Here is a 19,999-nt window from a genome sequence, read left to right as displayed (position 1 = left end):
AGTTTTAAACCTCGGACCTTTATACAAAATCCTCCCTCATGTTTAAGCACGTTGGGGGATGCAATGGAAAAATACTGAAGGGAAACTATGGACGTGCAATTTTTTTCATTACCTTTTGTAAATCTCTTGCATGCATTGCAGAGTAATTCTCTGACCTGATAAACATAACCATGCTGTTTTTGTAACTCAAATGCCTGTAATATTGTTAAACTGGGGAAATCTGATGCTTTTTCCATATCACATTTTCTCCATGAAAGAGATAGACAAATGTGCACATACGGGTGTATATTTAACAAGTTTAGTGAAGAATTTCCTGTGTAATGTGTTTAGAACTTCAGATCAGTTCACCTTAGGATGGTATTCTGACTATAGGTTTCCCACAATGCATTTTTTAGGTTGACTACCATCTCCTGCGACATTTTTAAAAATGTAATTCCCTGGTGTGATTTCATGTGCCCATCCACATATCCTTACATTTTGGAGGGCATTGTAGGTCAAATCCTGCTTATGGATAGGTAGTAAAAATACATGCACCCATCAGCTCTGCTGTTTTTTGAGTATCATAACATATATTAGAGTTATTGTGGGTGAGAACAGTCTCGGGCCAAATGGTAAAAAAAACAAGTGAACACGATCCCTTCTCTACCTGGTAATCTATGTAGAAAGAACAAGAACGCAATTTTAATCCACTGTACAACCTTTGATACCAATGTGCCGCTGAATACAACTATTAACTCAGTTGTACCAACTTGACTAGATCCTGTTTACTAATTTTCTATACTATGGCCACAAGGGGGCAGTATAATTATATTACTTTTTTCTTTTTCCACAGTTTAAAATTATATGATTTATTTTTGTTTATTAATATACTCGCTTTAATATATTGGTTTCATGATGTCCAGAAATGTGTGATTTACATGAAAAAAGTATATGCTTGGAATAGCCTAACTCGTCTTTCACTGCAATGGCTTGTGCCTAGAAAGAAGTACCAACGATGTAACAGAGAGCACGCAAGCTAGTAATATGGCGGATATAAGTGTGCTTGATGATGCATTTCCTGATTAAGAGAATCACTCTGTTCTGGCCATGCATATACGGTGACTGTCCCCAGGATTAAACAATTGGCCCATGATGAGTGCAGGAGGCTACCTGCCAGTACGGAATAGTCCTGCCGTACGTCGTAACTGCTCTTGTTAGAAAACAGCTTTTATTAGTGAGAGTATACACTGGAGATAAAAGTCTGCATTTTTCCAAAAGTTATTTATCATTTGCTTTGAGACAGAAAGGGATTCATACATTTGGATGACTTTATGGACAACAAATGAGACGTATTTAATTATACGCCAGAAGCTAGGCTATTTAATTATTACTACGTTACCCATCTATAATTGAAACTGAAGTGCTTATCAAAGGCAGAAAAATCTACCAAATTAATTGTCCCCCGAAATTTGACCTTATAACATTATGGTCAATTAGTCCACGCTTCGTATCTTCTTGGTGGCAAGGCACACACGTTTAGTCTTTCCACAACTATAAATATTAGTTAGAAGAAACCAATCTGGAAAGGACATCCGTTTACTTTAGAATGTTTTTCAATTATGTAGCTAATGTACTTAATAGGGAGCAAAGTTTAAATTATCTGGTATCTGTTTATTTGTTTGAACTGATCAGAAAAAAAAGATAATGTTAAGAAGGTAACATGGTTGTACCTATGACCTTTGTCCTGGTGTTTGTCTCTTGCTACCTTGGCTAATGTCAGGTTAACGCTAATTTAGACGGTTCTAGGCACTATTTAGGGGGGCTTCAGCACCCTATGTTTTGTTTCAGCCCCCCTAAAAATAGTCTTACTAAAATCATTTAGCGACTTGTCCCAGACTTTCGTATCCATGTCATACCCCCAAACTTTATTGTGGGGATCCCCCCTCCTCTCGGTGACGATCCCCCCTCCTCCCTCCTCTCGGTGACGACCCCCCCCCCCACCCCCACCCAAGGGTCAAATCTTAGAATGGCTGCTGCCATCAAACAAAGGGGTCGCCTTTAATAATTATTTCCTTTAACACACATTCTGCCTCGCTAAACAGCAAGTAGCAAGTAAGACGAGTTAAGTGTGTGTTTAACTCCTAGGGGCATTCTTATATTTATCAGTATAAAATGCAGAACCACATGTTTTCATACAGGCTTCATACAGATTAAAGTATATATCAAACCTTTCCTTGTACATAGATTTCCGGCCCGATTTCACTTGGGGGGTTTATGTGAAGGAGACATGCTATCAGCCATAAAATAAACTTTACTTTCAGATTATGCTGCTGTTATGAAACTGAGTTCCATGCGTGGGCGACACGGTCAACCTGTAAACCATTCGCAGGACTGTAGGAGTGCATTTTAAAATACAAAACACTTTATATGTTCATGTTGCATCACCTAATGTATATAAGTTTTAAGTTTTGAATGAGACGAAGGCACATTTCAAAACACTAACATTTTATACTACAATATACTGTTATACCACTATATTATTCTTACTCAAACTGGTGTTAGACATTTCCGAATATGATATAATTCGTTCCCCCACCTTATGTGTGTCGTTTTCTTACTTTCCTTGAAAATAACACAGTAAATCTGCGCTCCTGCCGTAAGAAACTCAGCCGTGCCTCCACTTTGGTGCCTCATGAATAATTTATAAGAGATGGCGGACACAGATCACTTGCAAAGTTGAGTTTACAAACTTTGGGACGGCAGACAGATTAGTACGACGCGCTCCGCGGAAAGGAAAAGTTCGTGAAAACTTTTCCCATGTAGGGAAAACGATTAATTTGTTTTTTTGGTCTTCCAAAAACGCACATAAGGCTATTTTAAAACCAGAAAACCTGACTTGTATTGGGAAGTCATTGGGGTAGACTTTTTCCTTTTCAATTGTCGTTATTTTAACTATCATTCTACAAATTGTCAAGTATTTTTCCTTTTAAGAAAATGAGCAACAATCATTTGCAACCTTTTCCCGGACAACAAGTTATCCGTGTTGCAAAGGACCTTGACACAGATCTGGAAGCTCTTTTTAACTCCGTTATGAACCCACAGCCGAGTTCCTGGAGGAAAAAAGTCCTTCCCGAGTCTTTCTTCAAGGAGCCGGACTCCGGGTCGCACTCACGCCAGTCCAGCACCGACTCGGGGACGCAGCCGGCCCGGCTCACGGCGCAGCACGTCCGCTCCTACTCCTCTCCTGCCTCATTGCAGGTCGGAACCGGACCCAGTGCCAGCAGCAGCCCGGTGTGCCACCCTCGGCACCAATCTGTTGATGTCACGGGCGAGCTGCCCCTGCCTCCGGGATGGGAGATGGCTTTTACCTCTTCTGGTCAGAGATACTTTCTTAAGTGAGTGTTCACAAACTTCAGTGTTCAAATAACAAGAAACAAACATGATTATGATGATTATTATTATTATAATTATCATCATCAACAACAATAACAACAATAATAATTGTCATTATTGCTATTATTATTATCATCAATGACAATGACGGTTATTATTATTATGATTATTATTATTAATAATAATAATAATAATTGTAATTATTACTGTTAATATTAATAATGATAATAATAAGCACTATGAGCTGACTTGCCCTTCATGCCATTGACACAGAATCACGGGTTTACATCTCACTCTTACAATTAAAATGTTCATGTTCATCAAATGCCCATCGAAACTGGGTTTTTGTCTGCTGGTGTGAGTGGTTTTTGGACTGTATGCTTTATAACGCTGCCGGTAAAGACACTACCCTTGTGTTGCTCACTGGGACAAATGCGCCTTCATTATATTTAATCACGCTAGGAAAATTACTGTTCAGTTTGTCAATTGGATGCAATTTGATTAACTTGGTTAGAAAACAATGGCGCTGCTTCACCGCGTATTACGTACGAGACCATCGGCAAGCAGCGTTTTGATAAGCTTTACTGTTACTGTGGCTTAGTTAGCCGCTGTCAGCCGCAACCCATTATGCTGTAGCCCCGTTTAACCTAATATCGGTATATTACCTCGCATAATGTATGACTTACACACCTTGTTCTGGCGTAATTTCACGTTTAATATTAACTGGTTTCCAGGGGCTGATGATTTGCGTAGTGTTACGTAGTTCCTGCTAAAGTGGCCTTTTTGTTTGATTTAATTTCTTTTAACCTGTATAAATGCATTTTTTCCCCAAATCGACATGGGCTCTAAACTGTTTTGGCCTGCTGGGATGGCTGTACTATCATTTCTGCTGTGGTATTCTTACAGCCTCATTCTTAGTACCCAAGTCTCTTAACCGGTGCTTTTCCAGTGACATTTCCTTAACAATATATTTAATATTATCAGACCTCACCCATATTTTGTAATATTTTTGTCTGGACTGTTAAAATGTTCACTCTACAGCTCTCTGGGGATTCCTGATAGCTCAAGTTTCTATTGCCCTGTCAGTCAAGTTGTCCAAGGTGCCATTTCATTGATGAGCAGTTTCTCGCTATTTCTGGTTCTGCCCGGTCAGGACCGTCCGCGCTGCAGATCAGGGCTTTAATATAGTTTCATAGAGGACAACAATAGTTAAGAAGACTTTTCTTTTGTCTCCTTGCCAGCAGTCATTATCATATTGGAGTCGATGGGAGATCTCAGCAGAGCTTTGGTCACTTTGGCAGTATGGGATCTGCAGGGACAGTATTGTAGACTGTTATCTGGATACATACCATCCATCATAGGTCCAGACTAACAATGACTCCCAGTTTCTACTCTGGAAAGAGTCATATATAATCGAGACTCAAATTTCTTGTGACCCTAACCTAGTTCTTTTAAAGGGCTTAAGAAACTAAAACCTAAGACTTTCCTGCTTCTTATGTACAATGTTGGTTTTGTTTTCTTATATAAAAAAAAATCTAATTAATAGTCAGTCTTATGAATCCAGGATGATGTTCCTGCTTCCCTCTGAAGGCAGTGCTGTTTCATTTGGCATGAACAGTCATTGTAGTACCAGACCTAGTATGTTAACCAGAGCTCATGGCCTCTGACTTTCACTGGGGTCAAGATAGACAAGGTCTGTCGCAGCTGTTTGGCTCTGTAAACCTAAACAGGTCAGATCTTATCCTTAGAAAAAGCTTTGGATCCTGCTGGGTGGCACGACGTCTTTTTCATTAGCGTCGATGTTGGCTCTGGTGTCATCAGCCGTTGCTGCCGGTTCTCGGTTTGCAGCCCTCTGAGCATGTCGGCTCCTGCCGTGATCTGAAGGTTGGACGTGCCGGTCACAGCCCCACCCTGCAATTACCTAATCATCCAAAATAAGTTCAGATGATGGCCCAGTTACCGCCTTCTTCATAATGCACCAAGCTTTTTGGTTTATCTATCATTGCTAATGTTGGAGGCCTTCACAGAGTGTTTATGCGCTTGAATTAAAACAAGTACAGGTTTAGTCAGTCTTCCATGGCTTGTGCTCTCCTTGCACGCAAAGGAGCTTTGCTCAGTTACTAACACCTAACATAATTAGCACGAACTACCTAATTACAATTCATTAATAGCCACAGGTGGTGAAACTGGTTAGGGGACATGACTTAAAACAACATTAGAGGTTTGTGTTACTATGTGCCTATATAAAGCTACAGATGGTGCAGTGGTTAAAATTTCCCCTGGTTGCAGCTGGCGGTGGACTGGTTAAGGGATTTGGTTTGTGGGTTGTGAGCCAAGGAGGAAAGCGACTGATGTATCCTTCAGTGAGGTCCTCAACAATCATGTGTCTTTATTTGGGTTTCCGAGAGCCTTCTGGGAACATGTCTGGGCCACTCCTTGACATTCTATGTAGTTTGCGCCTCTTTAATCTGTCAATAACTGGCAGGGAAGCGTCACAAAGTCTTGAATACTAGTTGTTTTTGTATTTACGCTGTCACGGCAAGACGCAGTGAAGAACCAGGCCGTGTTTATTTTTTCTATCGCAGTTGGGAACTGGGACCAGCTTGCTGACTGTGGTGGTGATACAGTGTGAAAAAAGTGAACGAACAGGGACTGATGCAATGCAGAAATATCTTCAGTTTCATGTTTGCTGCAAAGCCAAAACGCACTGGATTGGTCCCACTGAGAAATTACTTGTTGGAGCAGTAGTCATTGGGCTTTTACAGTATTTTCTGCAAAGCGTTCTAAAGCCAAACATTCATAAATAGTGTAGCGCTAAGCAACCTTAGGTCTGTCTGATACATTGTTTAACCACTCATGGAATGTGGTGTCCACATGGTATAATTGAAGGGAGTCTCTATCTCTGGAGGTTTCTGGTATAGTTTTTCACCACTTGTATGACTTTAAATACAGTTATGTCCGCTTTTGCTGATGATGGATTGCACTCTCATTGGCTGTCACTTTGTATTGTGATGTAAACATACAGTAGGGTGAATATTGCTTATGTAGGACAAAAGGTAAACTGGCACACTCGTATATGGAATTCTCTACATTAACACCTCTATTAACATAAGCACTTTTCTTCACCTTTCATTAACGCATTTATGCTTTAATATTTATAACTAGAATTATATTTTTTAATTGAGAAAGTAAATTTTCACACATTCTTCCAGTCTTCCAATATCCACCCTGTGTCCTGGTTTGGTTTGACAATTGAAAGTTTGTTTGTTTGTTTGTCTGTTTTATTTTAATTAATTTATAAAAGCAGAGTAGAAGGCTATATTTTTTTCTGGCCTTTTGGGTTTGAGAACGCAATGATTGATGGAAAATTGGAAAAAGGGGGGGGGGGGGGGGGACTCTGCAGTTATCCAGAGACTTTGCATTGGGGGGGGGGGGAGGGGGACTCTGCAGTTATCCAGAGACTTTGCATTGGGGGGGGGATCTGTACAGCTCGTTCTGGCATGCCAGGCTGGGGGAGGTCAAGGGAAAATGGGAACAGATAGTAAAATCAGATCTATGTTATGTAGCAGTCCCTCCCCCCACCCTAACCCCCCAGCAGCCCTTACAGTCCACTTCACTCCTGTGTGCCTGGGCCCAGTACGCTGCACTGGCTGGACTTTTGACAGAAGCTGCTGCTTCATGTCACTCGGCCAAGCGTGAGAAAAGCCTGGAATTCCTGGGTGTTGAGGCTGGGCCCGAGTCCATGCCGGCTGTAATGAGGATGGGCTTTAATGCTGTATTAAACTCCCCCAGAAACTCCCCACCTGCACGTCCCACCACCACATCGCTATATACTTCGTACAGTCCTTACGCTGTAGCAGTACGCTACATTTTCTGAGGACCTCGGTTGTCGATGAAATGGAGTCCTCCGTGGAAGTGCGATTCAGTGGTAATAATCAGTATCCGAGTTACGTTAGGACTGCAATAAAAGACATCCATAAACACGTACTGATATTTTAATATTCCGCATTACAGATGTGAAGGGGAGACTGGCGCCAAACCCCACCCCCTCCCCCCCCAACCCTAACCCTAACCCTAACCCTAACCCTCCCCCCCCGGGTGTGCACCACCTAGACAGAGTGAAATCGTGCAGTGAAGTTTGACAGGGGTGCTTCCCCGCGGCTTCGACCGATACTGGTACAGTGATGTTCATGAACAGCCAGTGACCGGCCAAGATGATGTAGGATCTACTGGTATAGGATCTGCACAGGGAAATATGTCTTGATGTTAGGCCATGGAGAAAAAAAAATTAATGAATTTACACACGCACACACACACACACATATATTATTCAGCTCACTAGCCAATTCCCAGGTTTAGTAAGTGCATTTGAGTAGGGAAATCTGCAAACTGCATTGCAGACTGGCCCCCCAGGACTGTAATTGGGGAATGCTTCTCTAAGCCCCTCCCCCCAAACCCTTGTCCAGGATTGGGGGTTTGCAGCTGGATGGACGAGGAAAAAAACAAGCTGCTTGAGAATTATGTCTTTCCTTTGGTTTTCACTAACAACCTGTAGTTCACAAAAAGGAGATCAATGGCATGGTGACTGCGTGTGTAAACTGAGCTGTGTGCCACCCCCTGTGCCCATCCCTATGTGATTGTATCTTTAGCAAGATGGTTAAGCTGGCAGACTTGGGTCTCTCCTCCATGTCTTTTCATTTTGGTCGGTGTTTCTCAGGAGCCATTCAGAATGTGCATCATTAAGTTAAGTTGCCTCTCAGCGGTGAGATGAAACATCTGGTGCTGGTGTCAGTGGTCTTGCTGGGTCGCCGCAGTGTTCTCACAGTATCCGTCTTCTGCGCTTTTGTTGCCTACGTCAAATACACCCCGTGCTGGGTCTGCAGAGTGGAACTAGCTGTGTTTAAGATTCATCTAGGTGTGTCTATGGACCCTTCTGCGTTACTGGAACGCACATCTGGGCCATGTTGGGTGGACGGGCTTTGGTTTTCGACGTGGGCTGTGGGAATGGAAAAGGAGAGGAAGACTTGGACTAACCTTATCTACAGTATGTGGTCTTCTTCATCGGGGACCGTTACAGGACAGGAGGTCCTGTGTAGCCGGAGTGTGTTCTAACTTCTGAGGTCTAGCGTGCATTGCAGATATAAACTGTATGTAAGCAATTAAACTGGCTGGAAATCTGATGTGAGCTGAATTTAAAACCAGCAACTTTGTAGCTTGTGTATTCCTTTTTGCCTGGATGCAATCCCTCGGAGACATCTGGAGCGGTGTGGGTCGCCCTGGACAGTAGATCTTCCGACCTGTCAGCAAAGCAGGAGATCCTCAATTAAATCACCTTCCTAACTACCGTCTCCCAGAAAATCAAATGCTTCCAAACCACAGTAGCGGTGTAATTACTCTAGAAATAAAATGGGATCCCCTATTAAAGTTTCGCTCCTTATGGTTAGAGCTCTCCATTTAGGGACAAAATTGGACGCCTGCGTAATTATGGCCTTGAATATACAGGGCCTCATTTTCTCTGAGAAGACATGATGGTCAGACCCAAGGAGATGCGTCTACACGGAGAGAAAGATTTTATACCTGCGGTTAAATCTTTATCTGGAAACTGGTTGCCATAGTGCAGACTGGTGTTTGGAAGGGTCCCCGGCATGATGCAGTCAAACCAGCCTGAGTTCGCCTTTTACGGAGAGGTGAGATCAGGCATGGATTTTCTGAGATGATGTGGAAAGCAGTGTGGAGGTGCCTGTAGCCATCACAACAGCTAATGTGCCCCCCCCCCCCCAGCTGGAACCTATCCAGTGCATTGGGGCTGTTATCTCAGTCCTCCAGTCAGTAGAGGTAGTCCACCAGGCCCTGTCTGATATCTGACCTCTCAGGGCCCTTAGGCTACATTCACACTGCAGGACAAATGTGGCCCAAATCCGATTGTTTGCTCATACGAGACTCTGGCTTTTCATGCCAATGTGAAGTCACATGGAATCCGTTTTTTTTTCAATTCCGATTTGGGCCACTTCAGTATGTGGTCATAAATCGGATACAGGTCTGATTTTTTGCAACGCGACCTCAGTTTGAACAGCGAAATCGGAATTCATGTGACCTTTACGTCGCTCTCGATCGGCGTTCGTCACAATTCTGCGCAGGCGGAAGTCACCATATGTCTCCGTCAGAGTGCCAAACATGGAGGAGAGCACAGAAGCTGGCCAGTGGAGGGACAGCGAGGTGCTGGATTTAATAAGTATTTGGGGAGATAAATCTGTTCGGGCAAAACTGGAAGGTTCATATCGTAACCGGGCAGTTTTCGAATCAATAAAGTGACGTCTTTGTTTTTGCACGTGCGCGTCATTGTGTCTTCATTGTTTTGTGCGCACGCAGGCCAGTTCAGTATAGTGAACCGTTCACATTGAAATCTGATTAAAGAGTAATGTGAACAGGCAAACGAAAAATCTGATCTGAGCAGGAAATCAGAATTGAGCATTAAGGCCTGCAGTGTGAACGTAGCCTTAGAAAGGAACAGCTTGGAACAGCTCTTCTCTCTTTGTTTCCATTGGTGGTTCATTTTGGGTTTTTACGTCTTGCTCTGGAACCATTATTTTAATACCGTTTGAAATTGTGCACAAATTACTTGCATTATATGGAGGCACTTAAGCAAGTCAGACATTATTTCCTTTTTCAATTTGCAAAATGAAAAGGTCTTAGAAAAACCACCACTGAGCCTATTCCAATATAAACACAAGTCCTCTTGTAAATTCGGCAGTGTAGCTGGTCATTTTTTTTAAACGACAAATGTTAAGATGGCTCTTCGTGAAGAAACAGTCATCAGCAGCAGGCTTCTGTGTGTGATTGTGTGTGCGGCACGTTTATTTATCGATTTATTCCCGACTGTTCCGTACGGCCAGTTTCTTCTGTGTTCACTGCAGCCGCCCCTTGAGGCTGACCTTGAGGCCCCCTTATGGGGAAACAGCTGTAGGACTTCAGCGCGGCACTCCGGAAACTTCCACACACACTTCACCTTCCCCTTCCAGTCGCGCCAGCCGGCTGCCTCGCCAGACTGACTATTCAGCATTCAATAATAATAATATTGTGTATTTTACAGATGTGTGATTAGCGTTCCAAAAAGACGTAAGCTCTATAATGCAGTCTTGCGCATCGTAATTTCACATTTTACGCCGTCGTATTCCGCTGCACGTTTTCATCTCAGTCCAGCACCTTTCCTAAACGTAAAAATCGGAGTTTTTCTCCCGGATGGAGCTGAATACCCTCCATATCTGCTTTCCCAGCCCTCTGTGACCTGCTCTCAGTCCACCCTCATTGCATTACAGCATCTGTGTCCTCTCCGGCCTGTTTCACTCGCAAAACAGGACCTATTTGTTTCTCCCGATGTGTTTATCCGTTTTACAGCCTTAAATAAAACCCATTGCCAGAGTGTACATATGGCAGCGCGGGGAGGTGTGTTTTTTGTGGCAAGGCGATGTTTTCTCCACATACGGCTGGCCTTCTTTCCAGTAAGTCGTTTAAATAGGTGCCTCAGTGTTGAGTTTACAGATGCAGTCATTTCCTTAAGTTTGGGGAGGTATTCACCATCAGGGAGACACTTTTTAAAAAGTAAAACACAAAATCATGACTCGCAGACATCAAAGGAGGCAGGAGGAGTAAAATAGAATTCTTATGAAATATATAATCTTTTCCCATTACAAGTGGCTGGCATTCCCAGAGGCGTAGCGTTGAGGTAACCTAAACTGGTGCGTTTAGTCCTGTACACTTTTACAGGAATAGAAATGAAAGTAAGGACAGTGTATTAAATGATTGAGGTATTTCACAAAATAATCTAAGACGGGGAAAGTATGTTATATATACCTTCTTGTTTGTAAGTCGAATGCACCTTGTGAGTGTTAGTTACTGGTATTGGGTGGTCGGGGACGTGTTTTAAAAGCAGTGAGTCAAGTAGGGTTAGGCTATCACATAGCTCTGAAATGCAAATCACGGCTCATAATGCACGCTTCTCGTTCACAATGACATTATACAGCCCGAGACCTCAGAAATGCCACTCTCAAATGGCATGAAAGGAAAGTTCCAGGACTTTAAAACACAAAGAATTGTTTGTAATTGAAGGGGCCTTGACATCTGTTTTGTAGACAAAATGAGTGTAATTATCCAGAAAATCATTCTTGGGGCTTTCACATTCCTGAAGAGCTTAGAAGAGGCTCGCCAAGAAATGGCTTCTGAGGACCCGATATGCTGATGTTTGTTGGCCCCCATCAAAATGTGCATAATCTTGGCTGTTGGAGGAGACTGTCTGTAATATCATCACTTGAGAATGTTTGATATCACTTTAAGCATTCAGACCTTGGCTCTGTTAGGGAAAGTCCATGAGACACGTGTGAACAATAGAGGTGGCACGCTTTCCTGTGCCAAGACTGATTGAGAAAGCTATAGGTGAAGAGATGTTCCCCTCGTCGGCATGGCGACAGACATTCTGGCATTTGCCAGGTGTCAGTGGACCCTCTGGGTGGAGATCCTAGGAGCCTCTTGGTCCTACACCTTGCTCCTCCAACAGCCTCAGTGACTGCACCCCGCTTTCATGTCCCTCGGTCACGATCACTGCTTATTCCCCTGGAATGTGAGCCGATCTGTGTGGGCATCACTCTTATACCCAACAGAAAGGAGTGTTTTTTTCTCTAAACCCCAGCTGTTGCATTGAACCTCTGGCATTTCATCCACCATTCCAATTCATCGCATGTGACTGCTTTACAAATAAATCTTGTAAAGAGAGAAACCCGTGGCTTTATGAAGGTGCCGCTCACATAAAGGCCATATGTTTTCAGCCCATGACGATTGTCTTATATGAAGACCTACCTACGCTGAATAGTTCTCCTTGTGGCTGTGTATCCGTATGTGAATTTCTAGGTCTACGTTTTCAAGGTAGGAACTTGCCATAACCAAGAATGAATTTGCTTGAATTAGGGCGTTTATGCAAATGTAACAAACTTTGACTTAAAGGCTTTATTGTTCCACTTGGAATTAGGACACAACTGAGGATTATCTTCTGTAAGTAGCATGGAAGAAAATCTCCTGTTAGCCTCGTTGCGATCCGAAGCTGCGGGCCAAAATGACTGAAAGCAAAAATGCAGTTGACAGACTAATGAAATTAAGATGAAATTAAATTTGATATTTCTCTGTCATTGGGCACAAGTCGGCTGAGGTTAACTCCAGAAATGGTTAGGTGTCCATTTTCTATGACTCTGGAGATAAGGCCTTGATGTTCCTTGAGTGTATAGCACCGTGCAGTTACTCCAGAATGTTAGATAATGAGGAACATAACTTCAGGCCCCCTTTATTTCTGGTCACGTACCTTTTTACACGTTTGCGAAATGTGAGTCATGCTTGTAGCTCTCTGGCTCGTATCACTGTAACCTCCAGACAATGATCACTCGCTGTCTCGGCTGGTGTTACAGGTGTGACGGCATAGCACACGCTCCGTGCGACGTGCACGTGGACTGAGATTTCAGACCGAGATTAAGCCAACTTCAGGTGCAGCACTCAAAGACTCTGTGTTCGTCCTGCAACATATCATCAGTATAATCAATACTTGAACGTTGTAAGAACATTGTTGTACCGTTGCGGAGCCGTTTTGTTAATTTTTGCCCAGAGGTTAAACTGATTCTATCGGAACTGATATGAATCCCTGAAACAAAACAGTTCAGGAGCAAAGACAGGTCAACCCATCGTGTCTCGCTGTTATTGCGTCATTTTCTGTATCAGTCGAACAGATTAGTTGTCTGGGTTGAACAGGTGAGGGGGGAAAAAAATGGTCATTTGTTGAAATTGCTAGGTCTGTTACATGCATGCATATTTTTTTAAGCTGGTGGGAGAATAGAATGGACTCTTGCAGAACTTACTGCCATAGGTCTGGTTAACAAGGAGTGCTTTGTAGAGGAAAATTCAAGCTGATGTCAATCTTCTGGTTTGTGTGTGTCTGTGAGTCTGTGTGGTTGTCTGTTTGACATTTTTAAAGTGGGTTTTCAGTAGACAGAAAATTAAAAGGTTCAAGTCTGAGCACTTAGGCCTATAAATAAAAACAAATAAAGGAGTGCAACGCTTATGTTGTCTGTGAATTTCAGCTGGTTGCGTGAAACGGTGACTCTGTCTCACCTCACACCTTCAGGGTCGTGGGTTCAAATCCCGCCTCTTTTGCATGCCTGTGTGGAGTTTGCATGTTCTCTCCAAGTTATGCAGGTTCCCTTCCACAATTAGAGCTGCCTCCCGTCCTCATTTAATACAGCAACATTCTGTGATGCGAAATAGAATTCTCTGTCCCGTTTCGAACCATTATGGGATGCGGTCGATCCCGTATTGGAAGCCTTGCATGATCGATCCACTACCCTGCAACAGACTGGCGTTCCACCCAGTGGGTACCCCAGCCTTGTACCCTGTACTGCCTGGGATAGGATCTGGACCCCTCTGCAACTCTAACCACAGTAAGCGGTTAGTCCGTGGATGGATGGATTGGACCTGGCGGGTGTAATCCCATCAGTCAGTCTATTTAATGAAAAGGATGAATAGAGTGGATGTGTTAGGGAGCTGGCAGTGAGTGAGGTACAGTGAGGGTTATCACTGCAGCTCCGGGTCCTTGGCAGAGCAGCACTCACAGGCTGGGGTCACTTAATAGCCAGCAGACACAAGTCTCTCTACGGGGCTCAGGGCTTCCTCTCCAGTCCTCTCCGGCCGCGTGCTTTGGATGGCAGGCGAAGTGTTTCTGGGGGAGTCTGCAAACACTGACTGGCAGCTCTTTCCAGCCTGCGATTTCCCAGCAGCCACCTGCTTCCATGGCATTGGTACAAAGACTTCGCCTAATTGATGGCAGTCTCGTGTATTTTGGGGGTTTTATAGTATTTTCTGTGCTTTTTATTTGCCGCTGCTGTCTTGAGAAAGTTAAATATTACTTGGCTAACTAGGATGTATCATGTTAGTAAGGATTTATGGCTCCTCTGTACAATGAAACCGGTGCTAGCTGAGGGAATGCTTTGGGAAATGTGTGGTTTAGATTTTTGTTGTGTTTTTTTGTTGCTTGTTTGTTTTTTTGTCTTCTTTCTTCTATTTATTTGCGAAAGGCATATATAGCATTCCTGAGCTGGTGACTTTTTGGTCCAGGTGGGAATTAAGATCATTTAAGATCAACAGGTCAGGGAGTTTTAATTGAAACGATTGTCCTCTTCTCTGCAAGGGCCACTTTGAAACCTGCCGTTAATGTCCAAACCATCAATGGTTAACTGCTAATGCTTTGTCGCCATGGCTACATATAGAATGCAGTCCTGGCCCAACCCTTTTGGGGAGGTTTTTGCGCAGAAGCTTTCCCGGTGCCTCCGTCAAGGTCACACATGCACTGTACGCAGGCCGATCTGTTCGAGCCGATCGATGTATCGAACGGCTTCCTGTTCCAAGTGACTTTTTGTTCCTGAGATACTATTAACCCATTCCATTTTGCAGGCTCGTTGCACACATCAAGCGGAGAGAAAAACTCCAAAATGGCAGTTCCTTCCTCTCTGTGAAGGCATGCATTTTCACAGAGTAATTCAGACTTTATAGGCCCCGTTGTTGAAAAGTCCTTCAATGGACTCCTGATCTGGGCATTTTTAATGCTGTTTGTCCAGCAAATGCAACCGAACCAGCGTTCATTCAGGGCCAGCGTTCATTCAGTGGTCTTTACTGCAAGACGTTTGCGTCCTGCTTCTTTCAGTCTTTCCGTGAACCAGTCTGACTTGAGTCTGAGGTCATGGGGTCTCCTGTTTCATTACACGCGGTGCTTGTAGGCCTGCTCTTGTTAGATTGTAAATGCCTCTTTTAAGAATGGCAATGTGATACCTTTCTTTGGTCCCAACCGAGGCTGACTAACTGAGATAAAAATGGCAATGAAAGCGAGGTGAGATTTTTTATTTTTTTTTTAATTCTTGCAAGAGCTGATATGGTGATATTGGCTTTGAGGTATGCAGTTTGGTAAGTAACACGGGGAAGGTAAAATGAACAGACAGACCTCCCACATGGTAACTTAATTAGCTGCGAGCAGGATTTCTGACAGAGACTTTTTACTGCTGCAGAGGTATTTTCTGTCGTGTTTTTCTTTAATTCGCTCCTGTAATTCCAGGCATGCGGCGAGAGAGCAGGAGCGCACTTAAGGTCAGATAAAAGACTGTCACCGCGCATTAAGCCCCCTGTCGTCCGAGGCCTGCGGTGGGATGCGGTTCTGGAGACGCGGCCCCCTGCGGGGGTAGGCCTGCTTCGGTGGCCCGGTTCCATGCTGACTCATACCCTGATCCGGTACTTAAGCCCCCCCCCCAGCATTTTAACGAGGCTGCAGGATCAGCACCGCTGCTAAAGTTAGACGGCCCGTCAACAGCTGCCTCTGAGCACCAATAACCCCCCCTAACCCCCCCCAAACCCCCTTCCCAGCAGTTGTCCTGTCCGGCAGCGGGAAGAGGAACCAGCACAGTTTCCCATAAACACACATATTTTTGGGTTTGTTTACAAACACACCTCAAGTCCACGTTAAACCCTTCAAAATCTGTTTCGTTCATTTCTTTTTCGAATAATATTTATGTCAGGGTTGCCTAGTTCTTGACTAAACTGCAAGGAGGGCTCGTGTGCTCATTTTTCCATCACCGGAGCTTAAAGCAAATAAAGTCTTCAAGGCCTGGCGTGGTCAGTGACTCGAGTTAGATACTCAACTTGCTCAATGGGTTTTCTTTTAATCGCTTTATTTTTACCTTGACCCCTGGGCCATTAAACTCATGGCTCATCACCGGTAGCGTCAACAGGGGGCGGCCATAAAACATTAACATATTTCACTTCCTGCTCGTCCTTTCTGTGTCTTTCGCATGTGAATAGAATAGCTCCGATTCCCCAGTTTGTAGCTAGAGCCACTATGTATGTGTTACTTTAGAAAGTCTAAATCTGTAGAAGTATTTGACCATAATAGGGAGGAATCCATCGTCAACCACAACTTGAAAGACTTGGGGATAGAGCTGCTAAATTTCATCCTTTTTGAATAACTAAATATCTGTACTGGCTTATTTTTCCTTTAATGTCTGCTATGTGGTACGAATCCTCAGTCTGGTCAGTTTGACTTTTTAATTGGTCAAACCCTATCTGTATGCAGGAAATGCCTTGTTAACCATCATCATGGTTATTGCAGAAATTGCCCTACACGACTTAAAGGGGGACATCCCTTTAAAAGGAAAAACACATCTGTCGTTGTGGTTTTGTGGGTCTTTGTGGACGTCCTGCTTAGGGCTCTGTCTCCAGACCAGCAAGTCCCAGAGTGGGACGCATGGTCAACAGAGCGCTTAACATCAGTGTTATTTTATGGAGTTACATCAAGAAAAGACCAAGGATGGATCTCTGGAGCCTAGATAAGTGTCTGGTTTTCCTAAATGACAGAAATCAGTCTGACAGCTCAGAAAGAGATTTACATTGTTGGTCATTTTTTGGCAATATATGAGAAAGATTGTTTCTCTAACCCTGTATCTTATTTAAAAATTCACTATAATCTAGGAATTATGTGTAACCCTTTAAACTGTTGATTGCTTAGCAACGATATTAAACTCACACAGTGGACAACTTTTGTGTTCTGGGAGCTGAGCTCAGTTTATGAATTTAGTGGCTGTGAAGTTTATGTAGAAGACAACTTTCATGTGTGAGACTGTATAAGTTTTTAAGTTTTACAGGAGGAACAGATCATTTCATTGAGGACATGCATTGTGTGCTTCCCACAGTATAGTGGTGGTTGGGGTTTGGTCCCATTAGTCCCCAGAGCCCTTCAAACGGAGCGAGCGTTGTCCTGCCCTGTGTTGATATCGCTATGGCTACAGACAGCCTCGCATTCCACGGTTCTTCAGAATTAGACTTGGGGAAGAACTCAGGGATACTTCTTAAATGGCCCTCCCCGTACAATCCATGGACATAACAAGCATCCTGACCGGGGCTCTCGTGTATTCAAGGCAAACCTGAGCGCAGCCTGCCTAGATATCACCTCAGCTTCCGCAGAGCCAGTCTGTGCTTCCCGTAGCCTGTGTGGGTGATGCCTCATGTTGGTCTTAGAAGATTTTTTTCTCCTCTGGTCCATCTGGTTGTAACAAAGCAAGAAGCTAAGACGACTATTCAGTGATCAGGAGTGCAACACTAAGCACACTCACTAAAGGGTCATCAGACATATGTTCTTATGTAATTATTTGTTGATCTCTTTATTTACTTACCATTTATTTAACCTTTTTATTCTGGAAAAAAATGGGGTGGCATGCTGGTGCAGTGTCACCTCACACCCCTGGGACTCGGGTTTGAGTCTCTACCACGGCTCCCTGTGTGTGGAGTTTGCATATTCTGCGTGCGTCGTCATGAGGCTTCCTCCGGGTATGCTGGTGTGTGTCAGTAAATGTTGTGTGAGTGTGCCCTGTGATGGGTTGGTGCCCCATCCTGGGTTGTTCCCTGCCTTGCGTTCATAGGCTCCAGACCCCCCGTGACCCTCAATTGGACAAGCAGTTACAGAAAATGGATGGATGGATTCCTAAAAGCTAAGGAGTCCTTGCTGTTGTTGTAGATGAGCCTACAGATCAGTTAGTCTTTGGTAGTTTTGATTGATTTTGAATTCATCAAATAAAAGAGTGATTGAATTTGAATTTGGGGAAATTATATATTTGTCTTGAGGGGCCTTTATGTTAAATTGTTCTCTCAGTAATTACTGCCCGCTGTCTTTCACTGTGGGTTGGATTGTAATATACCCTACATGGCCCATTGGTGTGGATGGCAAGGCGCCCTCAATACGATGAAGTCTCCCAAAGTTGGCTGTTCTTGGTTTAAAGTGTGCTGCAAACATATGGAAGAGTTCTGCTCCTAGAGATCAAAGCCAGCGACTGCTTTCAGATTAAGCTTCCCAGCATGCTTATCCATCAGCTAACCCTGGAACGCCTCCAACACCTTTTCCCAAGTGCACCGGTCGGCCATTTTGCTAGTCTTCCGGAAGGCCTTCACCCCCTGCAATTGTAAGGGAGGTCTTGACCAGTTTTTTGTCGACTTTGCATATGTGAATCAGTGCTTCATGTGAGAAGAGATTCTACTGCAGGCAGGAGTCAGCAGCGTGCATTATTTTTATATTACATTGTGGGGACCAAATGTCCCTCCCACTGGGATTAAATCCTGCTATTTTGACAAAAAGATCCGTGAATGCAATCAATAAACTAAAACTGCCAAAAGTTTCATATTTTGTTTGATTGCTTATGGTTATTGTTTTCTGATTTGTCAGTACCAGAATCATTCAGCACGTATTTTTTTGTGTTTCGTTGACCAAAAACGAGGTGTGTTTGATGGTATGATGCAGGCAGCGCACTGGGAGATGGAGGGTTCCAGGAAGGGGCTAATCTTCTCGGTTAAGTATGAATAGGTCTGAGTGAGTCATACTGTGTGAAATGCCCTTCGTGCCTGGTGACTCAGTGCCTTCCTGCTAACCCTACACTGGATTCTCGCACAAGTGAATTTGTGTACAAACAAGCCTATACAGAGTCCGCATCCCGGCATGCGGTTGGTGTACGTGTCCCGTTCTGTTGGAAGGAAACAACTCTACCAGGATGTGGTCTTAAAGACTGAGGTCTTAGCACCATCTTTGGTACTGAAGAATTGGTTTAACATAATGATTTTTGTAGTTCCAATGTATGGCTGACCTGAGTCCAAGGCTGCCTGGCTACAGCCTACAGGCCCATAGAACCAGGATTAGCAACTGGCTGATGGATGGATGGATGGATGAATGGATGGATGGATTTTATTTTACTGTACGGTGAGTATAGGTCATTCTTGCTGGTTTCAGTTGTAAATTGTAACTCTTCAAACGATTTCATTCTAAATTACCAACCGCTTCTCAGTTGAGCTGGGGATTAAGTTTCCCATGTAGTGCAGCTTAACAGCTATAGTTTATTGGTTTTCATTTTTACCTGACAGGAGTATCTGCTAAGCAACATTTTACAGTGATAAAGTTCTGGTAAAGCCTATAGCTAGTGTGTAAATCTGAGTTCCCTGTGTGCTGTATGTATACCAGGAATGCGATAGGATCTTACTTTTGTATTCACCAGGCGGAAGTCAGTCCCAAGGTTGGGTCTTTGAGGTCGCTGGGTTATTTGCAGAAGCGAAGCCATAAAATGAGCGAGTGAATCCTTTGAGCTGGCTGTCAGCTTTCCAGCATCTCGCGTCCTGTTTAATCAGCGCCACTGAAAGTCAGTAGCACGTTTGCGAAACACAGAAACCGACATCAAACGCCGACCGGGATTTTTTTGCGTAACGTCCGACGGAAGGCAAAGGGAGCCGCGGGGTGTGGTCCTGGGCGGGGGCGGGGGGGTTCACAGTGGGCAGCCGGAGTCACCATCATTCCTGATGGGGGCGGGGGGGGGGGGGTTCACAGTGGGCAGCAGGAGTCACTATCATTCCTGATGGGGTGGGGGGGACTGTGGTCAGTCGCGCGTTGGTTCCAGCCTAGAGCTGGAATGAGTGGTGGTGGTGGGGGGGGGGGGGGGTCGCTGGAGGGATTACGCAGGCCCTCCATCACCGCAGCAGATAAGAATAACCTCTAGCCGGCTGCAGCCCCACCCTGGCAGTT

General features: G+C 44.1%; 1 protein-coding gene and 1 long non-coding RNA gene across 2 annotated transcripts in view; one reads left to right on the top strand and one right to left on the bottom strand.

Moving 5' to 3' along the window:
* The first annotated feature begins 2,665 nt into the window (after positions 1–2,665).
* LOC111860501 (WW domain-containing transcription regulator protein 1) overlaps positions 2,666–19,999 on the top strand; it is a 29,980-nt gene continuing 12,646 nt past the window's right edge. Inside the window, exon 1 of the mRNA XM_023844254.2 lies at positions 2,666–3,374. Coding sequence (XP_023700022.2) covers positions 2,974–3,374 — 401 coding nt within the window. The 5' untranslated portion in view covers positions 2,666–2,973. The remainder of the gene's footprint in view (positions 3,375–19,999) is intronic.
* On the bottom strand, positions 7,471–19,707 carry LOC111860502 (uncharacterized). The gene is made up of 3 exons (XR_002842041.2): positions 19,464–19,707; positions 17,393–17,485; positions 7,471–8,669 (listed from the first exon to the last, which is right to left on the bottom strand). It is a non-coding gene; the product is annotated as an uncharacterized lncRNA (long non-coding RNA).

Source organism: Paramormyrops kingsleyae, chromosome 15 (genome assembly GCF_048594095.1).
Source record: "Paramormyrops kingsleyae isolate MSU_618 chromosome 15, PKINGS_0.4, whole genome shotgun sequence".
Lineage (NCBI taxonomy): Eukaryota > Metazoa > Chordata > Actinopteri > Osteoglossiformes > Mormyridae > Paramormyrops > Paramormyrops kingsleyae.
Note: the sequence above shows the minus strand (reverse complement) of the source record. Positions and strands in the feature narration are given on the sequence as shown.